The sequence below is a fragment of the Oncorhynchus tshawytscha genome, linkage group LG19 (genome assembly GCF_018296145.1).
Source record: "Oncorhynchus tshawytscha isolate Ot180627B linkage group LG19, Otsh_v2.0, whole genome shotgun sequence".
Taxonomy (NCBI): Eukaryota; Metazoa; Chordata; class Actinopteri; order Salmoniformes; family Salmonidae; genus Oncorhynchus; species Oncorhynchus tshawytscha.
In genome coordinates this window covers 40927946-40953754 of record NC_056447.1, presented here as the reverse complement: position 1 = coordinate 40953754, position 25809 = coordinate 40927946, and the positions used below count along the sequence as shown (strand labels likewise).

The 25809-nt window shown below is 45.7% G+C and overlaps 2 protein-coding genes across 4 annotated transcripts in view; both read right to left on the bottom strand.

Moving 5' to 3' along the window:
* The window catches only part of LOC112218764 (FYVE, RhoGEF and PH domain-containing protein 4), a 109448-nt gene extending 104674 nt beyond the window's left edge, over positions 1-4774 (bottom strand). The window contains exon 1 of the mRNA XM_042301672.1: positions 4395-4774. Coding sequence (XP_042157606.1) covers positions 4395-4506 — 112 coding nt within the window. The 5' untranslated portion in view covers positions 4507-4774. The remainder of the gene's footprint in view (positions 1-4394) is intronic.
* Positions 4775-5245: 471 nt separating this feature from the next.
* The window catches only part of LOC112218762 (protein bicaudal D homolog 1-like), a 79614-nt gene continuing 59050 nt past the window's right edge, over positions 5246-25809 (bottom strand). For 2 of the 3 annotated variants that reach the window (XM_024379878.2, XM_042301670.1), the window contains 5 exons: positions 24666-24818; positions 22777-23256; positions 15191-16354; positions 14821-14972; positions 12159-13637 (listed from right to left, as the gene is read on the bottom strand). In XM_024379878.2, coding sequence (XP_024235646.1) covers positions 12947-13637; positions 14821-14972; positions 15191-16354; positions 22777-23256; positions 24666-24818 — 2640 coding nt within the window. In that variant the 3' untranslated portion in view covers positions 12159-12946. Of the gene's footprint in view, positions 7637-12158; positions 13638-14820; positions 14973-15190; positions 16355-22776; positions 23257-24665; positions 24819-25809 lie in introns of those variants that run through there. The other variant, XM_042301671.1, reaches the window with a different exon arrangement.

Sequence of the window (25809 nt, the reverse complement as noted above, 5' to 3'; positions counted from 1 at the left end):
AGTACTGTATCTTATGGTGACATGTTACATGATAGTAATGCAAGGACAACAGAGGGACAATTACTTGGTTGAGAAAAAGCTGTTACTCTCAATGTCCATGCATCTATACAATCCAATGATAATGATTTAATAATGTTCCAGAACTTTCTTCTACAAGAAGGACTTTAAAAAAGAAGAAATCAAACGCAGCAAAAAAAAAACTCCTTCCATTCTGCTGTAGTGAGTCCTGTTCATCTTGTGGAGCTAATAAGCACCCAGAAACAGGATTGAAAGGGAAACAGTTGGTCTTCGTTACAGATAAAGATGCTATTACTATAATTATAAACAATGTGCATTGTGAAAAGTAATGTGAAATTTCTTATAACACAACAAATACGCCCAATTGTTCTTATTTTTGGAAGAATCTTTTAGGCAGTGATTGTGTAATAAATTAGTCATATAAGTGTAATAAGGTATTTGTACTGTGCTGGATTAATAATAATATTTGTAATTTTGTATAAATTCTTATGAAGAAAAAAAATCTCCAGAATATAGACATAGTCCTTATTTTAGAGCACACTATAAGGACTATAATGACACCAAGATGTTGTCTGTACGGTTCACGGATCATAGGGTCTGACAGGTGGCATGTATAGTTCTAAAAAGGTCCACTTTCATCATGATTTTCACACAATTTGTTTGTATAAATGTAAAAATCATATCAAACATCCTACCTCTCAATGAAGTGTCTATGTGAGAATTGCCAGAATAATCTGAGATACCCAAAATATTTGTTCAGCTTGCTCTGGCGTGGAATCGCCCTTGAGAGTAACAGCTTTTTCTCAACCAAGTAATTGTCCTCTCTGTTGTCCTTGCATTACTATCATGCAACATGTCACCATAAGATACAGTACTTGATTTGAGGTCATTAGTTGATTTCTACAATGACTTATTGCTGGGTCAGCACTATACATTCATCTATACTAAACAAGCAAAAACTAAAGCAGGAAGCACCAGTGAATCGGTCAATAAAGAAGTGGTCAGATGATGCAGATGCTAAGCTACAGGACTGCTTTGCTAGCACAGACTGGAATATGTTCCGGCATTCGTCCGATGGCATTATGGAGTACACCACATCAGTCACTGGCTACATCAATAAGTGCATCGATGATGTTGTCCCCACAGTGACTGTACGTACATACCCCAACCAGAAGCCATGGATTACAGGCAACATCCGCACTGAGCTAAAGGGTAGAGCTGCCGATTTCAAGGAGCGGGACTCTAACCCCGAAGCTTATAAGAGATCCCGCTATGCCCTCCGACAAACCATCAAACAGGCAAAGTTTTAATACAGGACTAAGATTGAATCATACTACACCGGCTCCAATACTCGTCGGATGTGGCAGGGCTTGCAAACTATTACAGACTACAAAGGGAAGCACAGCCGCGAGCTGCTCAGTGACACAGGCCTATCAGACGAGCTAAATGACTTCTATGCTCGCTTCGAGGCAAGCAACACTGAAGCATGCATGAGAGCATCAGCTGTTCCGGACGACTGTGTGATCACGCTCTCTGTAGCTGGTGTGAGTAAGACCTTTAAACAGGTCAACATTCACAAGGCCGCAGGGCCAGACGGATTACCAGGACGTGTACTCCGAGCATGTGCTGACCAACTGGCAAGTGTCTTCACTGACAATTTCAACCTGTCCCTGACTGAGTCTGTAATACCAACATGTTTCAAGCAGACCACCATAGATTTTGTGAAAATCACCATGCCCAGGAACACTAAGGTAACCTGCCTAAATGACTACCGACCCGTAGCACTCACGTCTGTAGCCAAACCCAATACCGCCCCCACAGATCCACAGATGATGCAATTTCTATTGCACACCACACTGCCCTTTCTCACCTGGACAAAAGGAACGTCTATGTGAGAATGCTATTCACTGACTACAGCTCAGCGTTCAACACCATAGTGCCCTCAAAGCTCATCACTAATCTAAGGACCCTGGGACTAAACACCTCCCTCTGCAACTGGGTCCTGGACTTTCTGACGGGCCACCCACAGGTGGTAAGGGTAGGTAACAACACATCTGCCACGCTGATCCTCAACACAGGGGCCCCTCAGGGGTACGTGCTCAGTCCCCTCCTGTATTCCCTGTTCACTCATGACTGCATGGCCAGGCACGACTCCAACACCATCATTAAATTTGCAGACAACACAACAGTGGTGGGCCTAATCACCGACAACGGTAAGACACCCTATAGGAAGGAGGTCAGAGACCTGGCCATGTGGTGCCAGGATAACAACCTCTCCCTCAAAATGATCAAGAAAAAGGAGATGATTGTGGACTACAGGAAAAGAAGGACCGAGCACGCCCCCATTCTCATTGACGGGGTTGTAGTAGAACAGGTTGAGAGCTTCAAGTTCCTTGGCGTCCACATCACCAACAAACCATCATGGTCCAAACACACCAAACAGTCGTGAAGAGGGCACAACATTGCCTGTTCCCCCTCAGGAGACCGAAAAGATTTGGCATGGGTCCTCAGATCCCCAAAAAGTTTGACAGCTGCACCATCGAGAGCATCCTGACTGGTTGCATCACTGCCTGGTATGGCAACTGCTTGACCTCTGACCACAAGGCACTACAGGGGGTAGAGCAGCAGGTGACTATAGAGCAGCAGGTGACTGCAGGTCAGAGGAGACGCTTGAGGATGACTCATGACTGATCACATGGTGTCTCTGAACTCTACAGTATTACCTCAACTCTTATAGAGTCTGCTGCTGGCTCACCCCACTTGATTTAATTAAGTAACATCTAATTTGTCTATTTCCGTTAGTATGAACTCAGCCTTAAAGGGTCACCTCACCACTCTCTCCTGGAGGTGACATTGCCCAAAGGCAAAGTTTTCACCAAACAGAAGGCACGTAGTCTATAGTTGGCTCTGATTTCAATAAAATATTTGCAATGCTCCATGTTGTTTGCACAACCACATTTAATCTCCCCACGACGGAGAGACAAGACTGGGCCATGTAAGTGTTCCACCCCTCTCTCTCTGTAGCATGCCTAGGCACAGGCTGGACAGACTCTCAGTAACAACAGAAAGAAGGAACACTAGTCAAGGGGTTGAAATAGAAAACTATTTGAGGCATTAAAGAAATTACATAACAGGTTAAGGCATGTCTGCAACCTTCCCCCTCATACATATCTGACTGTTCATCAATCAGCAATCTAGTGCAATGCAATCCCCTCTCTGTACAAACACATACTACAGGTGTGTTGGCCATTCCATACTTTCACAATAGCTCAATAGCCTAGCCCAAGATTATGGCAACCATTTATGTTCACCCAATGACTAGGTTATGTTCACCCAATGCTGCAATAGTTTATGTGTCGGGGCACTAGGTTCAGACTGTTATATCTGGAGTATTTCTCCTGTCTTATCCGGTGTCCTGTGTGAATTTAAGTATGCTCCCTCTAATTCTCTTTCTCTCTCTCACTCTCTCTCTCTCTCTGAGAACCTGAGCCCTAGGACCATGCCTCAGGACTACCTGGCCTGATGACTCCTTGCTGACCCCAGTCCACCTGGTCGTGCTGCTGCTCCAGTTTCAACTGTTCTGCCTGCGGCTATGGAATCCTGACTTGTTCACCTGACGTGCTACCTGTCCCAGACATGCTGTTTTCTCTCTCTCTACCCCACCCGCTGTCTCTAACTCTGAATGACCGGCTATGAAAAGCCAACTGACATTTACTCCTGAGGTGCTGACCTGTTGCACCCTCTACAACCACTGTGATTATTATTATTTGACTCTGCTGGTCATCTATGAACATTTGAACATCTTGGCCCTGTACTGTTATATTCTCCACCCGGCACAGCCAGAAGAGGACTGGCCACCCCTCAGAGCCTGGTTCCTCTCTAGGTTTCTTCCTAGGTTCCTGCCTTTCTAGGGACTTTTTTCCTAGCCACCATGTTTCTACACCTGCATCTCTGCTGTTTGGGGTTTTAGGCTGGGTTTCTGTATAGCACTGTGACATCGGCTGATGTAAAAAGGGCTTTATAAATACATTTGATTGATTTATGATGTGCAAGGTATGTGAAACAGTACATACAACTACAGTAACACGATAAGATTGTTAAAGTAATAGTGTGGACGGACAGTGAAGCCAGGCAACAGAATCTCTTTTAGTTTCTATATGCACAAAAGTAAAAAATGATCACTGTAATGGAATAGCCAAAAGCAAACCCTAACATTTCACAGTATCAAGGCACTACTACACACGTTATTAGACATGTTACACCAAATATTACACTCACTGTACCCAATGTTGAGGATCTGAGTTTTATATGTTTTTTGGCCGTTTGAGCGAAACACGCCACTACCAGCTACGCACCGCCATCGGTCAGTCACTCACCTGAATATTCATCATGCTCCATGTCGGATTCGACAAAAGTTCGGGGTTTCCTCCGGAAGGCGACCCGTCTGAAGTCGTCCATGTCCTTATCCTCTGCTGACCGTTCCAACATCGAAAAAGATTTACAGAGTGAGCAGCTCTATCGGGTAGTCGAGCCTACTCGAGCACTAAAATGCACAATTAGCATTCAACATATTAGGCTACAGTTAATTTCATTCCATGTCAAACAATATTCCAACTAATCATCGACCGCAAAATGAAACAAACGTGTTGAAGGTGTCACTGGCAAGTACACATATATATTCCCAGATAGCCACTATAAACGCTGATGACAAAGTCCAAAGTCAAAGCGCTGCTGCGTCCGCTCTGCGCTCCCCTAAATCATCATGATCCGTTTATCTCTGTACAATCACCTTCAAGCAGACTATTTCAAACCCCGCCCTGTTTCACTGTTGCAGACTGTATCCGTTGCTCTGATTGGAGGAGGAACCCCCCCATCCCCGTTCGATATGGAACAAGATAGTGATCAATAGGCTATTATTGCGATATGAATATCGTGCTGGTTGTAGGAAAAAAATAGATTACAGAGAGAACGTACCACTTCCTTGAATAGCTGAAAGGTGTTTTGCATACAATCTAATGTAAAATAATGACAGGTTGTGCTGTGCCTGTGGTATTGACTGTAATAAACATCCATAATGATAAAGTAACACTTCCAAATAAATGGAAACTGTTATGAAATGGATGACATACATAAGGTTATTAGGACCATCATACTTGAGAAAAAAGACTCAGCCAATCCAGTCCATATTACTCCAAGACAGTTGTTTTTATTTGGTATTGAAGCCGATGTTACACTGTTTTAAATGGAGTAAAAAAAAAAGAAAAAAAGAAACCCAATACAGTATATTGCTGTCTTTTAGTTCCTTTTTTCTTTATTGATTAGTGTCTCTAACGCCAGGGCACTGTACTGTATCGCCATCTTCCAATGATGAAGGAACTTGCGCAACAACCAAAGGAGTAGACAAAATGTTCTCCAGACACCAGTCACTAGACTAGCTTTGAACCTCACTCCTCTTCTTCATCTTCTTCTGTTCCACCCAAGGTTTCATAATACAAACAATGTGGTTGCAAACATGCTTTCACCAGCACTAACTGTGTGGATTCTAAGGGTGATTGTCCTTTGTGGTTACAGTATACATGTCTCACCAGAATAAACCCAATTAAGTTCAATAAATCCACCCACATTTGTGAATGAATGACTAGAGAACTGTAAGAAAACTCTATCACAATGCATCTGGCTCCAATCTATAAGGAACTAGGTGTTCAGATTCCCCTTCAATAAAGCTGACTAGTTAAACATAAGACATAATCATTACTATCGACTCAAAGGAAAGAGAGAAAGAGATACAGTGGATGTGAATCATGCAACTCAAACATTAGCTACATCATCAACACAAACACACAGTTTGTTCTTGGCTCTTCTTGCATTAATGTTTCAACTAGGTTAACCAGATCATCAAAGCTTTATACAAATTGATCTGAAGGTGTAAGCGTGTGACTCACAAAATCCTTCCTATATCCTGGAAGACTTTGGTATTCATCCCTGTTCTCAGCCTGCTGGTTAGTGTCATGATATCATATCCGACAAAGCCATATACAGGGTAGATCTATACATGGCTCTGATAACCGGAAGAGAGATGCCTGGATCGAGATGTCCACTGTTATTTCTTCAATGCAAAGTCCTTATTGTGCTTGTAAAGAACAATGTTTGGAGGAGAAGGTAGTTTACCTTTGGTTTGAAACTACAGTATTTCATTCATGCCCCAGCATGATATTTGATTACCGTAATTTCCTTTGGGTTAGACATTAAACAAGCAATCTCTGACACATAAACAATGCCATGTTTAAGAAGAGCGAATTCAAATGCCTTATTTAGACAGAAAGATGATACTAGGGGTCCACAGCATGGGGGGATTGTGTTATCTGAAATGTGTTAAAACTAAACTGAGGAGGGGAGTCTTGTCACACAGATCAGGGTCGAGTCAACTGGTGCAATTCTAAAGGCCACATCCAGGCTTACTAACCCAGATGTCAACTCCTCATCTCCTACCTTTAGTATCAGAGTGTCTATGTCAAATCCGATTTCACCTACATGACAACATAATCAATCACCTCAGCAGTAACTGTGGTAAAAAAAAAAAAACGGATGTAAAAAATATTATCTTTGTCTTGCAAAAAAATTGTATAAAAAAAGCATCTCAAGTGTAGTGATGTTAGATTGGTAGTTAAAATCAAGACAACCCACCTCATCAAAGATTACCATTGTAATGCAATATCACTTCCATTCAATTAGTCTCTCCACAATGATATCAAATTCATTGTGTACTTCAACACTACCATGTAAAGACAGAAGCTATTACAGAGATGATCCTTACAAACTGATGCTTTTACATGGCTAATATTCTGTCTGGTCTGTTAGGCAAGTTTGTAAGCATCTCACATCACCAAAAGGAAACCTTGTTATTGACAGAAAATGTGATGCTAAACTTGTAGGATGTAGACCATCCAAAACCTTGTAATATTCAATTGGAAATATGTCAAATGTTTTTATTTTTTGACGATATCAATGAGAACATAACAGCCATAGTTTAGTAAGTCTAAACACCACAGCAATAATACTCATTTTGAATTTCATTTTAAAGAATGACCAACAACAATCAAATGATATCACAAAACACAAATATGAACAAAACACAAATCAATAAATAACCAAGTCAGTTAAATAGATAATAAATAATCATATAGATACAATACATTGTTTAAGTCAATAATATTTGCTAGTCTGGTGTGTGCACTGCAGTCCGGTCCTCCAGTCTATCTTTTCTGGAAAGGATCTGACGTCATTTCAGCCCAACCAGTGAGGAGCACCGCAACCCTCATCTTCTCTGTAACCCGACCAACCAGGAGAAAGTGTGGCCTGTGGAGGCGGGGCTTACTGAGGGAACACAGAAGTGGGATGCCAGGTTGAGTGAGATGGGAGACAGGAGTCTCTGGTGCTGTGTGTCTCCAGGAGGCCTGAGCCCATGGGTAGGGGCGCACTGGCTAGATGCCTAGGGACCTGGGGATGATGCTGCTGGACCAGGCTGTTGAGTGGGTCCAGGGGGCCTCTGCTGCTGCTGGAGAGGGGTGGTGTCTGGTCCTCCTGGAGGGCTGTCACAATGTTCGGACTCGGACATGGACTGCGAGGAGGACGGGAGGGAGAAGAGAGTAGAGCGAAAGAGGACAGGATAGCAGGGAATATAGTAAAAAGGACATGTATCCCAAGGATGCTATAAAGTGCTCAGAAATCAACAAACAAACAAATAGGAGGGACCAAAACTGTTCCCAGAAACAACAGCGATGGAAATTGTTAAAATTTCAGGAAAGGTGAAGCACATTTAAAATATGTTGGGAGAACCGACTTGGTCAAACAACACTACGAATAAGAAAAGAAATAGACAGGACATTAGATGTGTCAGCAGTTACGCATTTGCCTGTAGTGACAATTCAGAGGCAATGAGATACCTACTGTATGGGTGGGTTATAGAGGGCTGAGGTTGGGGACTGTAGTGAGATGAACTAGTTAGTTCTGTATGAAACGGATCTAGGACTGCATTAGTAGAAGAAGCAGAGTATTACTGGTGGCAAAAGTGTCATGCAAAACCAATGAATTTGCCAACAGCAATATAGCCATTATCCTGCTCAGTAGTACAAAACAGTTTAATGTGGCTAAGTTATAAAAACCAACGCCTCACCCTTTTACTCCATGTGCTGTGAGTAAAAATACACAAGTTTCACGTCTTAATGAGTTAGTTAATAATTTGTGTGTGTGTGAACTATTATACAGATACCCATGATGAAATGTGTTTGATGAAACAACTATAGTTAATTAATTCATATCTGTGTCTTAAAGGTGCAATGCAGCCCTTATTATCTCAATATCAAATCATTTCTGGGGAACCTTACTGTGATTGTTTTCAATTCAAATGGTCAAGAACAACCAAGAAAATAAAAAAAACTCTCTGGGAATGGTCTGAGTGGGGAGGGGAAACTGAAAACTAGCTGTTATTGGCAGATGTTTGGAACTCTTTTTCTTATTGGCGTATTAACTTATTTGCCGCCTGGTGACGTCACCATGCAGGCCACAACTCCATCCCACCAAAACAGGCTGAAATTCCAGGTACTATTTTCAAACAGCTCTTACACTAAAAGGGAATTTCATGATTTTCACAATTTCACAGTGTTATTCCAACCTCATAGTGTGGAAATTTACCGTGAGCTACAAAAGTATTGGGACAGTGACACATTTTGTTTTGGCTCTGTACTCCAGCACATTGGATTTTAATTGATACAATGACTATGAGGTTAAAGTGCAGACTGTCAGCCTTACTTTTTGTACATAGTCCCCCCATTTTAGGATACCAAAAGTATTGGAACAAATTCACTAATATGTGTATTGAATTAGTCAAAAGTTTGGTATTCGGTCTCATATTCCTAGCACGCAATGATTACATCAAGCTTGTAACTTTACAAACTTGTTGGATGCATTTGCTATTTATTTTGGTTGTGTTTCAGATGATTTTGTGCCCAGTATAAATTAATGGTAAATAATGTATTGTGTCATTTTAGAGTCACTTTTATTTCTAAATAAGAATAGAATATGTTTCTAAATACTTCTACATTAATGTGGATAGTACCATGATTACAGATCATTCTGAATGACTCATGAATAATGATGAGTGAGAAAGTTACTGATGGACAAATATCATACCCTAAGACATGCTAACCTCTCACCTTTTTTGAGGGGGTATGATATTTGTCGGTCTGTAACTTTCTCACTCATCATTATTCATGATTCATTCAGGTTTATCCATATTCATGGTAGCATGCACAACGTAGAAGTGTTTAGAAACATATTAAATTATTATTTACAATAAAAGTGATTCCAAAATGACACAATACATCATTTACCATTCATTTCTATTGGGCACAAAATATTCTGAAACACAACCAAAACAAACAGCAAATGCATCCAACAAATGTGTTGAGTCACAAGCTTGATGTAGTCACTGTGTTCTTTCAATATGGGACCACATACTTAACTTTACATTACTTTAATACACATAAGTGAATCTGTCCCAATACTTTTGGTTCCCTAAAATGGGGGGGGGGGGCTATGTAGAAAAAGTGCTGTAATCCCTAAACGGTTCACCTGATATGGATGACAATACCCTCATATTAAAGCCGACAGTCTGCACATTGTTGGATTTCAAATCTAAACTTTTGAAGTATAGAGCCAAAATAAGAAAGAAATGCTTCACTGTCCCAATAAGTGTGGAGGGTACTGTATATAAAACACAGGAAAATAATGTTTTGACTGCACTGGGCCTTTAAGAACCAGCCATGTGGGGCATGCTGTGTATATCCTGTAGGCCAAAGGCACAAGTAGTGCGAGTAAGAGAAGTGGAAAGAGATGTAGAGCTCAGGCCTCTGGGACGTTACCTGCAGGCTATGGAGGCTCTTAGTTGTGGGGAGAGTGACGATACTGAGGCAGAGGCAGCAGGCTGCTGACAATCTATGAGAAACTGATACATTAGACAGATATACAGAGTGGTGACAGTCAGGGTTAGTGGGACAGACAGACAGGAGGAAAGACTCTTGTCAGGGACAGAGACACAGTGGCCTCGTCATGTAATAACTCAACATGTCTGAGGAGAGGACGTCAGTTGGGAAACATTCTGCTCTCTTTTGGAGTATAACATGAGAGCATATTGCATTATAATGTTTATGCTTTTAGCAATCTTTCTTGTAATTGCTTTCATTTTATTGGAATATCACATTTTGCAAGTTAACATCTTACTGTAATACAGTCCATTTGAGTTAATACAATTACACATTCTTATGCTTTTTTTAAATGATTTATTTGTCTAGAAATTAAATTAATAATGCTTTCTACAGTCAGACATACCACAGAAGTGCATTTTGTGTACTTGTTATTGTGAGAATTGTTATTTATGTTTATATAAGAGTGAGAAAGATAAAGAAAGAAAGAAATAGAAAGGGAGAGAGATAGAGAGAAAAAGAAAGAGAGCTCTCTGTTCATTTTGCAAGGCCAATAATGGGCTTGTGCATCACTGAATGACTGCTCGTTATTTAAGACCAGCCTCATCTGACCCAACTGACAAGGCATTCCTCTATCCATCCCCCGAGGAGGATGGACAGCACTATTAACGTACAGGACACACACAAGGAAACACAGACACACATAGAACATTTACGCACAGTTTCAAATCCAGTCATGTATTTTTCTGTGCTGCACCAAAAGGAGACAAACAAACAAAAACAAACCACTATCATGGTGGCTGTCAGACTTAGTAATCAACTGCTGCTCATGTACGGCTATGGGCTAAAAACAAATCAGCATATTTAGATCAGATGAGTTATAGTATCATACACAAATATAAGTCATGAATGAATGAATGACCCTGCAGCCTTGGGTTTCATTTTTATAGAGTCAAAGTCCAACCAATGTTATGTCACAGGGATTGGAGCTGAATGTACATGGACATTCTTCACCTCTTTTTGTGTCAATAAAAACATTTGACCACTGTAGGAGCCAAAAGCCAATAACCACAGCTAGGTCAGTGTGAGAAGTAACTGGTAGACATTGCCATCAGCTGGCACTACATGGTATGGGCATAGGGTTGATTTGGGGTGCTTTTCAGGGTGATATGAGCGTAGTAGGGCTGGGTGTGTGGTTAGGGTATCATAGAGAGGAGGTCACACTGGTTTCCATGCTGCTCTGAATGGTTTATCTGCATTTAAACCATTTATATACTTTCTCTTAGATCGGACTGAACAAAGTAACATGCATGCCACAACAAACATCTATCAACACTGACAGAAAAAGCATGACAGTTCATTCTCTCAGTTTCTGTCTCGCACACGCACTGTGTTTGCTATGTTTTCTATATTCATTATAGACTAAGGTCACAAGGAACAAGGAAGTCAAGCTATAGTGTACTTAGTATAATGTAGAGAAGGGACAATGGATTGTGGCTCTGAAATCAGGTAGAGCTTGGTCAGCCAGTGTATCTCTGTAGAGACGTGGAAGGGACTTCTGTCAAATGCTTTTTGCTCTAGAGTTGTGGAAAATGTAAGATTAATATTATACAATGGCTTGAAAATGTTAATCAATCACGGGGAATACAAACTAGAATGATTCCTTGAAATTTTTCTCATGACATGATTTATTATTATTATTATTTATTATGATTTGCAGTGTTATCAAAATTGTTTAATTGATAGACTGTGTCAGAGACTGCGTTTACACCACTAATTGGTCTTTTGACCAATTACATAAAATCTTTTGACGTCAGATCTTCTTCAGAGCTGATCTGATTGGTCAAAAGACCAATTTGTGAAAAAAAGATCAGAATTGGGCTACCTGTGTAAACGAAGCCAGAGAAGTACTGTAAAGTGGCCTACATAGTAATGTACCAATGAAGAAATAGATAAGGTTCCTTTGTATAATTTGCATCGCTGCCATCTCTGCTTAACAAAAGAAGATTCCCAGAGATTTAAACAAGGTTTAATATTTTCTGTGGCAAACATTCATAGGGATAGATCAGAGGAGGCTGGTGGGAGGAGCTATAGGAGGACAGGCTCATTGTAATGGCTGGAATGGAATCAATGGAGCAGTATCAAACACATCAAACATATAGAAACCACATGTTTGACTCAGTTCCATTCCAGACATTACAATGAGCCCGTCCTCCTGTAGCTCCTCCCACCAGCCTCTACTGGGGTAGACTGAGGAATTCCAATGGCTATCAATGTGTTTCAGCTGTAACTGTGTAAATCGGCCACTGAGTGGCACCATTGGTCAATGAGGCCCACAGTACACGTGGTAGCTCTGCGCACAGTCTTTAGATGGTTGGAAAAAGCAACGCATGTACTGACTACAAAGAGACTTTATCATATGTATTGAATACAACAGGGAAAATCAATTGCCTAAGAATGTTAATAGCCATTGGAAAAATAATTAGGTTGTGTGATATGAGAAGTATGTGCCAAGGGTGGGAAATACAAATACACAATACATTGTGTTATAGCGCATCAAATATCTCCAAAATGTACAAGTATCCCTCACACTATCTTAGCTCATTAAACACACCACATCCTCATACACTAAAATCCTACATTATTTTTCATTAGAACTTCACATTTTCTAGTATATTTCTCACATACAGTATATTTCATTTATTCTCTAAATCCCTTTATTTACAGAAATGGACAATAGCAACTGTGGTGCCTTATGAGCCCAAAACTACAAAAAGACTGTTGAGTATTGTCTGCAGATGGAACAAGCTCTGTTGGGCTCCTTCTCATAGTCAATCCCTGAGAAGAGTGTCACAGTACTGCATAGGCATAGGTCAAGCCAGACACAGGAAACAGGAAACAGGAAACCAGTCTGTCCTCCTCTCTGTTTCCAACCCACCCCCCTGGACTCAGGGCTGGGACATCTGGGAACTGTAGGAGCGAGGGACAGGGTTGCTGGGAGATGTGGCCAGAGCAGAGGGCCGAGGTGCGTCTTTTTGGGTACGAGTTCTCACCGACCCCGGCGACAAGTGTTGCCAAGTCTTGGGAATGGGTGAGCGGTAGGGAGACGCAGGGGCGGAGCTAGGAGAGTGCAGACCAGAGTCTCGACTGTTAACGAGTCGACAGAACTCTAAACTCAGCGACTCTGGGTCAATGATGAAGGTCTGAGTGCCTAGGGACCATTGGGGGTCACCCAGGGGAGGCAAGGAAGAGAACTGGGATGAGCCTCTGTCTGAGGCCGACCAGGGGTTGGAGGACAGGGGCAGCTCCAGGGAGGGAGGGCTGCAGAGGGTCAGGGAGGTGTTGAAGGAGTGGGAGCTGGTGGAGGAAGGGCTGTGTATCATGGTAGGGCTGGGGGGAGCAGTGAGAGCGGCTCGTCGACTTACTTTGGGAGGGCTGTTCTTGATCTTGGGCACCTTTGTGCCGCGGCCGCGGTCCCTGGTCTGTTCGTGGTCAAACTCCAGGTCCTCCAGGCGTTGGGTCAAGGCCAGCTTCTGCTGGATGGCCATGCGGAGCAGGGAGTTCAGGGTCTTCTTCTCATCCTCCGCCGCTGCCAGCTGTCTCTGCATCTCATCCAGCTGAGTCACGTACTCATCACACCTAGGAGAGAAAGAGAGAGACAGAGCGAGAGAGAGACAGAGACAGAGCGAGAGAGAGAGACAGAGCGAGAGAGAGACAGAGCGAGAGAGAGACAGAGCGAGAGAGAGAAAGAGCGAGAGAGCGAGAGAGAGACAGAGCGAGAGACAGAGCAAGAGAGAGACAGGGCGAGCGATAGAGCGAGAGAGAGACAGAGCGAGAGAGAGAGAGCGACAGAGAGACAAAGCGAGAGAGAGACAGAGACAGAGCGAGAGAGAGACAGAGACAGAGTGAGAGAGAGACAGAGACAGAGCGAGAGAGAGACAGAGTTAGAGTGGGAGAGACAGAGACAGAGCGAGAGAGAGACAGAGACAGAGCGAGAGAGAGACAGAGCGAGAGAGAGACAGAGCGAGAGAGAGACAGAGCGAGAGAGAGACAGAGCGAGAGAGAGACAGAGCGAGAGAAAGTGCGAGAGAGAGACAAAGACAGAGCGAGAGAGAGACAAAGCAAGAGAGAGACAGAGCGAGAGAGAGACAGAGCGAGAGACAGAGCGAGAGAGAGACAGAGTGAGACAGAGCGAGAGACAGAGCGAGAGAGAGACAGAGACAGAGAGAGACAGAGACAGAGAGAGACAGAGCGAGAGAGAGACAGAGACAGAGAGAGACAGAGCGAGAGAGAGACAGAGACAGAGACAGAGAGAGACAGAGCGAGAGAGAGACAGAGACAGAGCGAGAGAGAGATAGAGACAAAGCGAGAGAGGGGCAGAGACAGAGCGAGAGAAAGACAGAGCGAGAGACAGAAACAGAGGCAGAGACAGAGCGAGAAAGAGACAGAGACAGAGAGAGACAGAGCGACAGAGACAGACAGAGACAGACAGAGACACAGACAGACAGACAGAGAGAGAGAGAGAGAGAGAGAGAGAGAGAGAGAGAGAGAGAGAGAGAGACAGAGCGACAGAGACAGACAGAGACAGACAGACAGACAGAGACAGACAGAGACAGACAGAGAGAAAGAGAGGGAGAGACACACAGAGAGAGAGACACACACAGAGAGAGAGACAGACAGAGACAGAGAGTGAGAGACAGAGAGAGACTAAGAAATACCCTTGTGCAAGCCGGGAATACACTGAAATCAAACTCATCCTCTTTGCACAGTCTTACACATCTGTGCTGTAATTAGCTGCATGAGATCCCAGAATTCCCCTCACCTGGTGGCGAACATGGCCCTGAGAGAGGAGAAGGTGGCAGCGTCCTCCTTCAGAGCCTTCAGCTCGTTCCTCAGCTTCATCATGGTCTCTGTCACCATGCACTTCTCATTCTCATACTTGCTCTTTAGATTAGCCAGCGCCACCTCTGCAGTCTGGAATAGAGAGTGGGTTAAGTTCAAATCAAAATATCAGATTTTAAACATGTGGTTTCGACTTTATATCTCTACCAAAAAAAACAGGTCTAATGTAATGCTCTAGGCAAAGGAACATTGATCAAACCTGTTAGAGAATGATCAAAAAAATGTGATGACATTCCCAGGTAGTGGCCAGATCTGGAACCAGAGGTACTCAACCCTAGTGCTCTGCTCACCTGTTTGTTGGCTTTGAGCACCAGTCTTAGCGTAGCAATCTGCTCCCTCTTGGTGCTGAGGAGGGACTTGAGCTTGAGGATTTCCTCCATGCAGGCCTCCTTGTCCTTGTCGAACAAGGGGGCCAGCTCCCGGGCAGCTGCCCTCTGTCGAGACAGTTGGAGGGAGCGGTCCACGGCTCTCTGCAGGTGTTTGATCTGGTCCCTGATGATGGCGTTCAGGTTGTAGATGTTCATGGGCTCCTTACGCAGATCTCCACTTGCCTCGGGAGGCACGGGGGAGGAGGAGGAAGGGCCGTTGGTGCCGTTGATGACCGGGGAGCCCATGAGGGAACGGGTTGGGCTCCCCTGGCTGCCTGGTGCTGGGGACTCCCTCCCTGTTTCCCCATTGTCCCCACTGGGGGATTCTTTGTAAGGCGAGTCTATGGGGCTCCGTGGGGCCTCGGTGAACCCAGCGTTGATAGCGGCGAGGCGTCTAGCCAGGCGGGGAGAGAGGAGTGCCCGGGGGTCCTCGGAGCCCTTGAGGCTGCCGCTGCGGGTGTTACGGCTCTGGCGGTAGTAGTCTAGCATGACGCGGTTGGGCGTCTCATTGTTGCAGAGACACACATGGTGGTAGAGCTGGGCCAGCTCCTCGCTGAATGTTACCAGCTCGTCCTGCGCTGTGTTCAGCATGCTGTGGCTCTCTGAGGCCACATCCGTCGCCGTCTTTAGTTCTGCCTCCAAACACTCCACCCTATCGTGGGAATCGTGGCAGCTCTGCTCCAGCCGGTTGACCTGCTCGTCCAGAGCCTGGACCTTCCCATCGTTGCTGCTCCGCTCCTCCCCCTGGCCCTCCACACACTGGTTATAGTTCTCCTTCAAGGCTTTTAGCTCCGCCTTCAGGTCGATCACCTCGGTTACTGCCACCTTGTACTTACACTCCAGGATGTCCATCCTGTGGATGTCCACCTCGTCGTCGCGGTGACAGGGCGAGGGCAACCCGTTGGACTTCTCAGACTCCTGAGAATCAGCCATCTCCTTGTCACTTTGAAGGTGCTTCATGACGTTGACGCGTTCGGTGAGGCGTTGGACGTTCTCGTGTTGCTCCGTCAGGGCGCTCTGCATGTGCTGCAGCTGGGTCTGGGACTCCTGCAGGTTCATCAGGAGGCTTGACTTCTCACGCTCCACCTATAGGTCGGGAGGACATACTGCAGGGTGAGGACCACTCAGACCAGGCCAGCATTACCACAGACAGTTGAACGTATTTGTGATCAGTCATCATATCAGAGGAGCTAGTCAGCCATCCCCTATTGGCTGACTATTGGAAGAGGCCCAGGGAAACAAAGTCAAATTAATTATTGAAGAAAGTTTAGAAGCAGTCGAACAGCGAAACTTTCAATGAGTTCAGCAGTACAGTACGCTAGTCCCATAAATAACTCTGTCTGACTAGTGTGTGTGTGTGTGTGTGTGTGTGTGTGTGTGTGTGTGTGTGTGTGTGTGTGTGTGTGTGTGTGTGTGTGTGTTTGTAGGTTGCCATCTGGGACCTCAGATTCTACCTATTAGAACTGCACCACAGGTGAGCTGAGAGATTTCCACTCCACTACTGTGAAACCTGGCAAGAGATTGCTTGAAAGAACAGAATATTGTGTCTTATAAATGTGTGTCTGTTCCTGTCCTCTGACCAGACAACACCCTATAAATACAAAGGTACTGCACAGTCCCAGGTTATCTACACGTCTCTACAGACAGAGATAAAGGTAAAACAATACAAAGCTCAATCTGTAAATTCTCACACAGAACTGATCCACTGATTTGTATGCATAGCCATAGCATCAGCAATCAGATGTTTCACTTTTCACCCATTGAGAAAAAAAAGAGGTTTGGGGGCCTCTCAGTAGATATATAACAGGAATTATAATCTTGGTGGTACGAGCCCTGAATGCTGATTGGCTGAAAGCCATAGTATATCAGACCATATACCACGTGAATGACAAAACATGTTTTTTACTCTTGTAATTACGAAGATAACCAGCTTATAATAGCAATAAGGCACATCGGAGGTTTGTTATAAATGGATAATATACCACGGCTAAGGGCTGTATCCAGGCACTCCGCAATGGCGTTGCAGATAAGAACAGCCCTTAGTCATGGAATATTGGCCATATATCACACCCCCCCAAGCCTTATTCCTTAATTATAAACCACTTTTATGTTTTAGTTTTATACCAGATGTTCATCTCGTATTTGATATGGTTACCATTGAGGTTAAATTGAGTGAGTTTCATGTAATGCTTAACTTGTTGGGAACAGATATGCATTACAGCACCGGGAGGATGACAAATTAAAGCAGCCCTCTACTGAAAGCAATTAAGAACCTGCTGTTGTCTACTTTAGGGATAATGGAACCGTGATGAATCCAAGAGGGGACATCCATTTATAGAGACATTCAAACCTCTATGGTAATACAGTTTGGATCCACAAATGTAATCATTCATTTCCCCACTGACCTGAGTAAGAAAAACAAGTAAGCTTTCTATTCATTGCTAGGCATTCTCTTAGACAGTGTGTGTGTTATCCCTCTGTACTCTTTCCTTGTAAGGGCTTCTATTCCTGTCCTCTGTCTCTAAGCAGCGTAGTAGTGCAGCAGCCTGTCTTTCCTTCTCTGCCTTCCTTCCACTCTCCTCTGGATCCTCTGCCCTGCTCTGCGCTGCTCTGCTCTGCCCTGCCCTGCCCTGCCCTGCGCTGCTCTGCCCTGCTCTGCGCTGCTCTGCTCTGCTCTGCCCTGCCCTGCCCTGCCCTGCGCTGCTCTGCCCTACTCTGCCCTACTCTGCCCTGCTCTGCCCTGCCCTGCTCTGCTCTGCCCTGCTCTGCGCTGCTCTGCTCTGCTCTGCTCTGCCCTGCCCTGCCCTGCCCTGCCCTGCCCTGCCTGCCCTGCCCTGCCCTGCTCTGCCCTGCTCTGCGCTGCTCTGCTCTGCCCTGCCCTGCCCTGCCCTGCCCTGCCCTGCTCTGCCCTGCGCTGCTCTGCTCTGCCCTGCTCTGCCCTGCTCTGCTCTGCCCTGCTCTGTTCTGTTCTGTTCTGTCCTGCTATGCCCTGCTCTGTTCTGTTCTGTTCTGTTCTGATATGCCCTGCTCTGTTCTGTTCTGTTCTGTTCTGATCTGCCCTGCTCTGTTCTGTTCTGTTCTGTTCTGTTCTGCTCTGTTCTGTTCTGCCCTGCTCTGTTCTGTTCTGTCCTGCTCTGCCCTGCTCTGTTCTGTTCTGTTCTGTTCTGCCCTGCTCTGTTCTGTTCTGTTCTGCCCTGCTCTGTTCTGTTCTGTTCTGTTCTGTTCTGTTCTGCCTGCTCTGTTCTGTTCTGTTCTGCCCTGCTCTGTTCTGTTCTGCCCTGCTCTGTTCTGTTCTGCCCTGCCCTGTTCTGTTCTGTTCTGTTCTGTTCTGTTCTGCCCTGCCCTGCTCTGTTCTGTTCTGTTCTGTTCTGTTCTGCCCTGCCCTGCTCTGTTCTGTTCTGCCCTGCCCTGCCCTGTTCTGTTCTGTTCTGTTCTGTTCTGCCCTGCCCTGCTCTGTTCTGTTCTGTTCTGTTCTGTTCTGTTCTGCCCTGCCCTGCTCTGCTCTGTTCTGTTCTGTTCTGCTCTGCCCTGTTCTGTTCTGTTCTGCCCTGCTCTGTTCTGTTCTGCCCTGCTCTGCCCTGCTCTGTTCTGTTCTGCCCTGCCCTGCTCTGCTCTGTTCTGTTCTGTTCTGTTCTGTTCTGCTCTGCCCTGCTCTGTTCTGTTCTGTTCTGTTCTGCCCTGCTCTGTTCTGTTCTGCCCTGCTCTGCCCTGCTCTGTTCTGTTCTGCCCTGCCCTGCTCTGCTCTGCTCTGTTCTGTTCTGTTCTGTCCTGCTATGCCCTGCTCTGTTCTGTTCTGTTCTGTTCTGCTATGCCCTGCTCTGTTCTGTTCTGTTCTGTTCTGTTCTGCTATGCCCTGCTCTGTTCTGTTCTGATCGGATATGTCCTGCTCTGTTCTGTTCTGTTCTGTTCTGATCTGCCCTGCTCTGTTCTGTTCTGTCCTGCTATGCCCTGCTCTGTTCTGTTCTGTTCTGCCCTGCTATGCCCTGCTCTGTTCTGTTCTGTTCTGTTCTGCCCTGCTCTGTTCTGTTCTGCCCTGCTCTGTTCTGTTCTGCCCTGTTCTGTTCTGTTCTGCCCTGCTCTGTTCTGTTCTGTTCTGTTCTGTTCTGTTCTGCCCTGCTCTGCTCTGCTCTGTTCTGTTCTGTTCTGTTCTGCCCTGCTCTGTTCTGTTCTGTTCTGCCCTGCTCTGTTCTGCTCTGTTCTGTTCTGTTCTGCCCTGCTCTGTTCTGTTCTGTTCTGTTCTGTTCTGTTCTGTTCTGTTCTGCCCTGCTCTGTTCTGTTCTGTTCTGCCCTGCTCTGTTCTGTTCTGTTCTGTTCTGTTCTGCCCTGCTCTGTTCTGTTCTGTTCTGCCCTGCGCTGCTCTGCCCTGCCCTGCTCTGCCCTGCTCTGCTCTGCTCTGCCCTGCTCTGCTCTGCCCTGCGCTGCTCTGCCCTGCTCTGCTCTGCCCTGCTCTGCTCTGCTCTGCTCTGCCCTGCTCTGCTCTACTCTGCCCTGCCCTGCCCTGCCCTGCCCTGCTCTGCTCTGCTCTGCTCTGCCCTGTCCTGCCCTGCCTTGCCCTGCCCTGCCCTACTCTGCTCTGCTCTGCCCTGCCCTGCTCTGTTCTGCCCTGCCCTGCCCTGCCCTGCCCTGCTCTGCTCTGCCCTGCTCTGCTCTGCTCTGCGCTGCTCTGCTCTGCTCTGCCCTGCCCTGCCCTGCCCTGCCCTGCCCTGCTCTGCGCTGCTCTGCTCTGCCCTGCCCTGCCCTGCCCTGCCCTGCCCTGCTCTGCCCTGCGCTGCGCTGCTCTGCTCTGCCCTGCTCTGCCCTGCTCTGCTCTGCCCTGCTCTGTTCTGTTCTGTTCTGTTCTGTTCTGTTCTGCCCTGCTCTGTTCTGTTCTGTTCTGTTCTGTTCTGCCCTGCTCTGTTCTGTTCTGTTCTGTTCTGTTCTGCCCTGCTCTGTTCTGTTCTGTTCTGTTCTGCTCTGTTCTGTTCTGCCCTGCTCTGCTCTGTTCTGTTCTGTTCTGTTCTGCCCTGCCCTGCTCTGTTCTGTTCTGTTCTGCCCTGCTCTGTTCTGTTCTGTTCTGCCCTGCTCTGTTCTGTTCTGTTCTGTTCTGTTCTGTTCTGCCCTGCTCTGTTCTGTTCTGCCCTGCTCTGTTCTGTTCTGCCCTGCCCTGTTCTGTTCTGCCCTGCCCTGTTCTGTTCTGTTCTGTTCTGCCCTGCCCTGCTCTGTTCTGTTCTGTTCTGTTCTGCCCTGCTCTGTTCTGTTCTGCCCTGCCCTGCCCTGCCCTGTTCTGTTCTGTTCTGTTCTGTTCTGTTCTGCCCTGCCCTGCTCTGTTCTGTTCTGTTCTGTTCTGTTCTGTTCTGTTCTGCCCTGCCCTGCTCTGCTCTGTTCTGTTCTGTTCTGTTCTGCTCTGCCCTGCTCTGTTCTGTTCTGTCCTGCTATGCCCTGCTCTGTTCTGTTCTGTCCTGCTCTGCCCTGCTCTGTTCTGTTCTGTTCTGTTCTGTTCTGTTCTGTCCTGCTCTGCCCTGCTCTGTTCTGTTCTGTTCTGTCCTGCTATGCCCTGCTCTGTTCTGTTCTGTCCTGCTATGCCCTGCTCTGTTCTGTTCTGTTCTGCTCTGCCCTGCTCTGTTCTGTTCTGTTCTGTTCTGATCTGTTCTGCTCTGTTCTGTTCTGTTCTGTTCTGCTCTGCCCTGCTCTGTTCTGTTCTGTTCTGTTCTGTCCTGCTATGCCCTGCTCTGTTCTGTTCTGTTCTGATCGGATATGTCCTGCTATGCCCTGCTCTGTTCTGTTCTGTCCTGCTATGCCCTGCTCTGCTCTGTTCTGTTCTGATCTGATATGTCCTGCTCTGTTCTGTTCTGTTCTGTTCTGATCGGATATGTCCTGCTCTGTTCTGTTCTGTTCTGTTCTGATCTGTCCTGCTCTGTTCTGTTCTGCTCTGCCCTGTTCTGTTCTGTTCTGTTCTGCCCTGCTCTGTTCTGTTCTGCCCTGCTCTGTTCTGTTCTGCCCTGTTCTGTTCTGTTCTGCCCTGCTCTGTTCTGTTCTGTTCTGTTCTGTTCTGTTCTGCCCTGTTCTGTTCTGTTCTGTTCTGCCCTGCTCTGTTCTGTTCTGTTCTGCCCTGCTCTGTTCTGCTCTGTTCTGTTCTGTTCTGCCCTGCTCTGTTCTGTTCTGTTCTGTTCTGCCCTGCTCTGTTCTGTTCTGTTCTGCCCTGCTCTGTTCTGTTCTGTTCTGTTCTGCCCTGCTCTTTTCTGTTCTGTTCTGCCCTGCTCTGTTCTGCTCTGTTCTGTTCTGTTCTGTTCTGTTCTGTTCTGCCCTGCCCTACTCTGCTCTGCTCTGCCCTGCCCTGCTCTGTTCTGCCCTGCCCTGCCCTGCCCTGCCCTGCTCTGCTCTGCCCTGCTCTGCTCTGCTCTGCCCTGCGCTGCTCTGCCCTGCTCTGCTCTGCCCTGCTCTGCTCTGCTCTGCCCTGCTCTGCTCTGCCCTGCGCTGCTCTGCTCTGCCCTGCTCTGCTCTGCCCTGCTCTGCTCTGCTCTGCCCTGCTCTGCTCTACTCTGCCCTGCTCTGCTCTGCCCTGCCCTGCTCTGCCCTGCCCTGCTCTGCTCTGCTCTGCTCTGCCCTGTCCTGCCCTGCCTTGCCCTGCCCTGCCCTGCCCTGCCCTGCCCTGCCCTGCCCTGCCCTGCCCTGCCCTGCCCTGCTCTGCCCAGCCCTGCTCTGCTCTGCCCTGCCCTGCTCTGCTCTGCCCTGCACTGTCGGACACTAATCGCCTTGACAGGCCTCCCTATGGCACACGCTGTCCTCCTCCACTCCTACCGTTCTACTCTCCCCCTGCTAATGTCCCCACAATCATCCAAATCAGCCCCTATGGCCCTTCTGAGACAGAAGTCTTTTGAGTCCAAAATAGCTCTGAAACTAGTCATGTAAAGCCATTGGTAAATCATAATGAGTGTGGTCACAGACTCATGGTCTGTTAGAGAATAAAAGATGGATGACATCTGACAAGCTTTTTTGGGGGGGGGGTCTTGTTCTCAAAATGTCATCACCTTGTCATTGGTTGGCTGCAGGCTGCAGTAGTGTGATGACAGGACGGTTGTTATCAGTGTGTCAGGTTGTTAGGTTGTCCAATGATGCTGGTGAGACCCTCCCATTCCTTAATAAAATGTGCTGTGGACAGAGGAGGTCGATAACAGTCTCCTAATGCATTGGGTGTGTAAATCGCTGGATTTGTCTCTCTAACCACATTGATTTTCTCAGAGCAAATGAGGAAGCTGGTTGGATGAAGGATATTAAAAGACTCCCTGGTAACAACAAGACCCAGGTACAACCTCCCTTGAACATTGTCACAACAATATCTTAGCCTGGTCCCAGATCTGTTTGTGCTGTCTTGCCAACTCCTATGGTCATTGTCATGCCAAACATGACAATGACCATAGAAGTTGTCAAGACAGGACAAAAGATCTGAGACCAGGCTAACAATCACTCAGCCATAGTAGTGAGAAGAACACACTATGTCTCTCCACCGTTCATCTAGACTAGAGACCCACCTGAAACAGCTGCTTTTTTACTTTCTGCATCTCAGACAGGTTGAGCTCGCTGAAGAGGTCAGACACAGGACCATGCAGCCCCTCCCCCTTCCTGGGCAGCCGGTAGTCGCCGTTCATCTTAGCCAATCCCAGGTGCCCATTACAGTGGCCGTTGCTATCCTCACTCCCGTTGGCTCCATTATGCATGGCTGTACCATTACTCCCGACCTCTTCGGTGGCAAATTTGAGCCCGTCAACAGTGGCGGTGAGAGCCAGGTGGGCTCCGGCACCATACACACTGTCGCTGAGGGTGATGTGGTGGGCTAGCTCCTTCCTCAGGCTGTTCTTCTGCTCCCTCTCAATTTTCAGGGCGTCCAGAGCCTCCTCCAGCTGGGACTGAGAGATGTCCTTCAGACGCACAGCATCCTCCAGCTGGCTGTTCAGCAGCACCGTCTCCTCCTCCAGAACCTTGATCTCATGCTTCAGACCCTCATACTCCACCTGGTGGAGAGGGGGAGCAGGGGACAGGGGACAGAGAGGACAGGAGGGAAAAGGGACACACAGATAGAGTAAAGGGGACACACATAGAGGACAGTCAGACAGAAAGGACACAGAGGACACAGAAAGGGGATAGGTTTAAGTAAAGTACACTGTAAGTAGGTTTAAGGTCAGATAAATTGACTGTAAAAAGTGCTGTGCTTGTTGTATGTCCTTCCCTATAAGCGTGCTGAAAGTCTGTTGTCAATTCAAAGCAAATTCAAAAATTATTGTCTTTCAAAATTTGGTCAGATATACTTGGATGTGTAGTGTCAGCGTTTGTTGCTGGCATGTCACGGCTAAGTTTGCTAATCTTGCCAATTAAACAATTATTAAAGTAGTTGGCAATATCAGTCGGTTTTGTGATGAATGAGCCATCTGATTCAATTAATGATTTTTACTATCATTCTTTGTCATTTATCTTTGTTTCATAGTGTAGTTTCTTCTTCTTTTTATTCAGTTTAGTCACATGATTTCTCAATTGGCAATACGTTAGGCAATCGGTTGTGCAGGCAGACTTATTTGCCATTCCTTTTGCCTCATCCCTCTCAACCATACAATTTTTCAATTTCTCATCAATCCACAGAGATTTAACAGTTTTACAGTCATTTTCTTATTGGGTGCATGCTTATTAGTAACTGGAATAAGCAATTTCATAAATGTGTCAAGTACAACGTCTATATGCTCCTCATTACACACCAACAAATATTCTTTACATCAACATAGGAATCACTACAAAATGTATTGTATGACCTCTTATACACTATATTAGACCCAGCCTTTGGAACTTTGGTTTCCCTAGATATGGCTACTATATTGTGACACTACATCCGATGGATCCGGATACTGCTTTCAAGCACATTTATGCAGCATTAGTAAAGATGTGATCAATACATGTTGATGATTTCATTCCTGTGCTGTTTGTACCAGGTTGCAGGCACTGGTTACAGTTTGAAGCTTTTTCTTGAGTGGGTAGCTTGATGAAAGCCAGCCAATATTTAAAATCACATTAAAAAAATACCTCTCTGTTGATATCACATACCTTATCAAGCATTTCACACACCTTTTCCAGTTACTGACTGTTAGCAGTTGTTCCTCTTTAGCAGCTTCCCACAAGAATGGGCTTGTGGCAGATGAACCTGTAGCCATCTTACTTCAACAGTATTTAAATTGAGATCCTCTCTAATCTTTACAGGAATGTGGTTCTGAATATAAACAGTATCAAACAAATCAAACATATGGAAACCACATGTTTGACTCCGTTCCATTAATTTCATTCCAGCCATTACAATGAGCCCGTCCTCCTATAGCGCCCCCCACCAGCCTCCACTGGCGTGCAGTAAACCATAAACAGTAATGGTGTTGATGCTGACCTGGTTCTGTTTGAGGGTGGAGACTAGTTTTTGCAGGGTGATGTTCTCCTCCTCCAGCTCAGTGTAATCCTGTAGGAGTCGCGCATCTCTGAATTTATACTCCCTGATTTCCTCTCTCATCCTGCTCCCCTGCAGCTCCAGCATCTCATTACTCTGGGAAGGAAAGAGAAGGACTTTCAGGTCATAATCTGCAAGCAATTCAACAGATCAATATATACAGTGTCTTCAGACAGTATTCAAACCCCTTGACTTATTCCACATTGTGAAAACAAGTAAAAACCCTTTTTGGCTAATGTATTGAGAATGAAATAGAGAAATCTCTCATTTACTTAAGTATTCATACCCCAAAACATGTTAGAATCACCTTTGGCAACAATTACGGCAGTGAGTCTTTCTGATTAAGTCTCTAAGAGCTTTGGACAGCTGTATTGAACAATAATTGCACATTATTCTTATTATTAAAAAATGATTCAAGCTCTGTCAAGTTGGTTGTTGATCATTGCTAGACAGCCATTTTCAAGTCAGGGGTGTGAATACTTAGTTGAAGTCGGAAGTTGACATACACCTTAGCCAAATACATTTAAACTCAGCTTTACACAATTCCTGACATTTAATCCGAGTAAAAATTCCCTGCATTAGGTTAGTTAGGATCACCACTTTATTTTAAGAATGTGAAATGTCAGAATAATAGAGAGAATGATTTATTTCAGCATTTATTTATTTCATTACATTCCCAGTGGGTCAGAAGTTTACATACAATTAATTAGTATTTGGTAGCATTGTCTTTAAATTGTTTAACTTGGGTCAAACGTTTCGGGTAGCCTTCCACAAGCTTCCCACAATAAGTTGGCTGAATTTTGGTCCATTCCTCCTGACGGAGCTGATGTAACAGAGTCAGATTTGTAGGTCTACTTGCTCGCACAAGCCTTTTCAGTTCTGCACACAAATTTTCTATAGGATTGAGGTCAGGGCTTTGTGATGGCCACTCCAATACCTTGACTTTGTTGTCCTTAAGCCATTTTGCCACAACTTTGGAAGTATACTTGGGGTCATAGTCCATTTGGAAGACCAATTTGCGACCAAGCTTTAACTTCCTGATTGATGTCTTGAGATGTTGCTTCAATATATAAACATAATTTTCCTG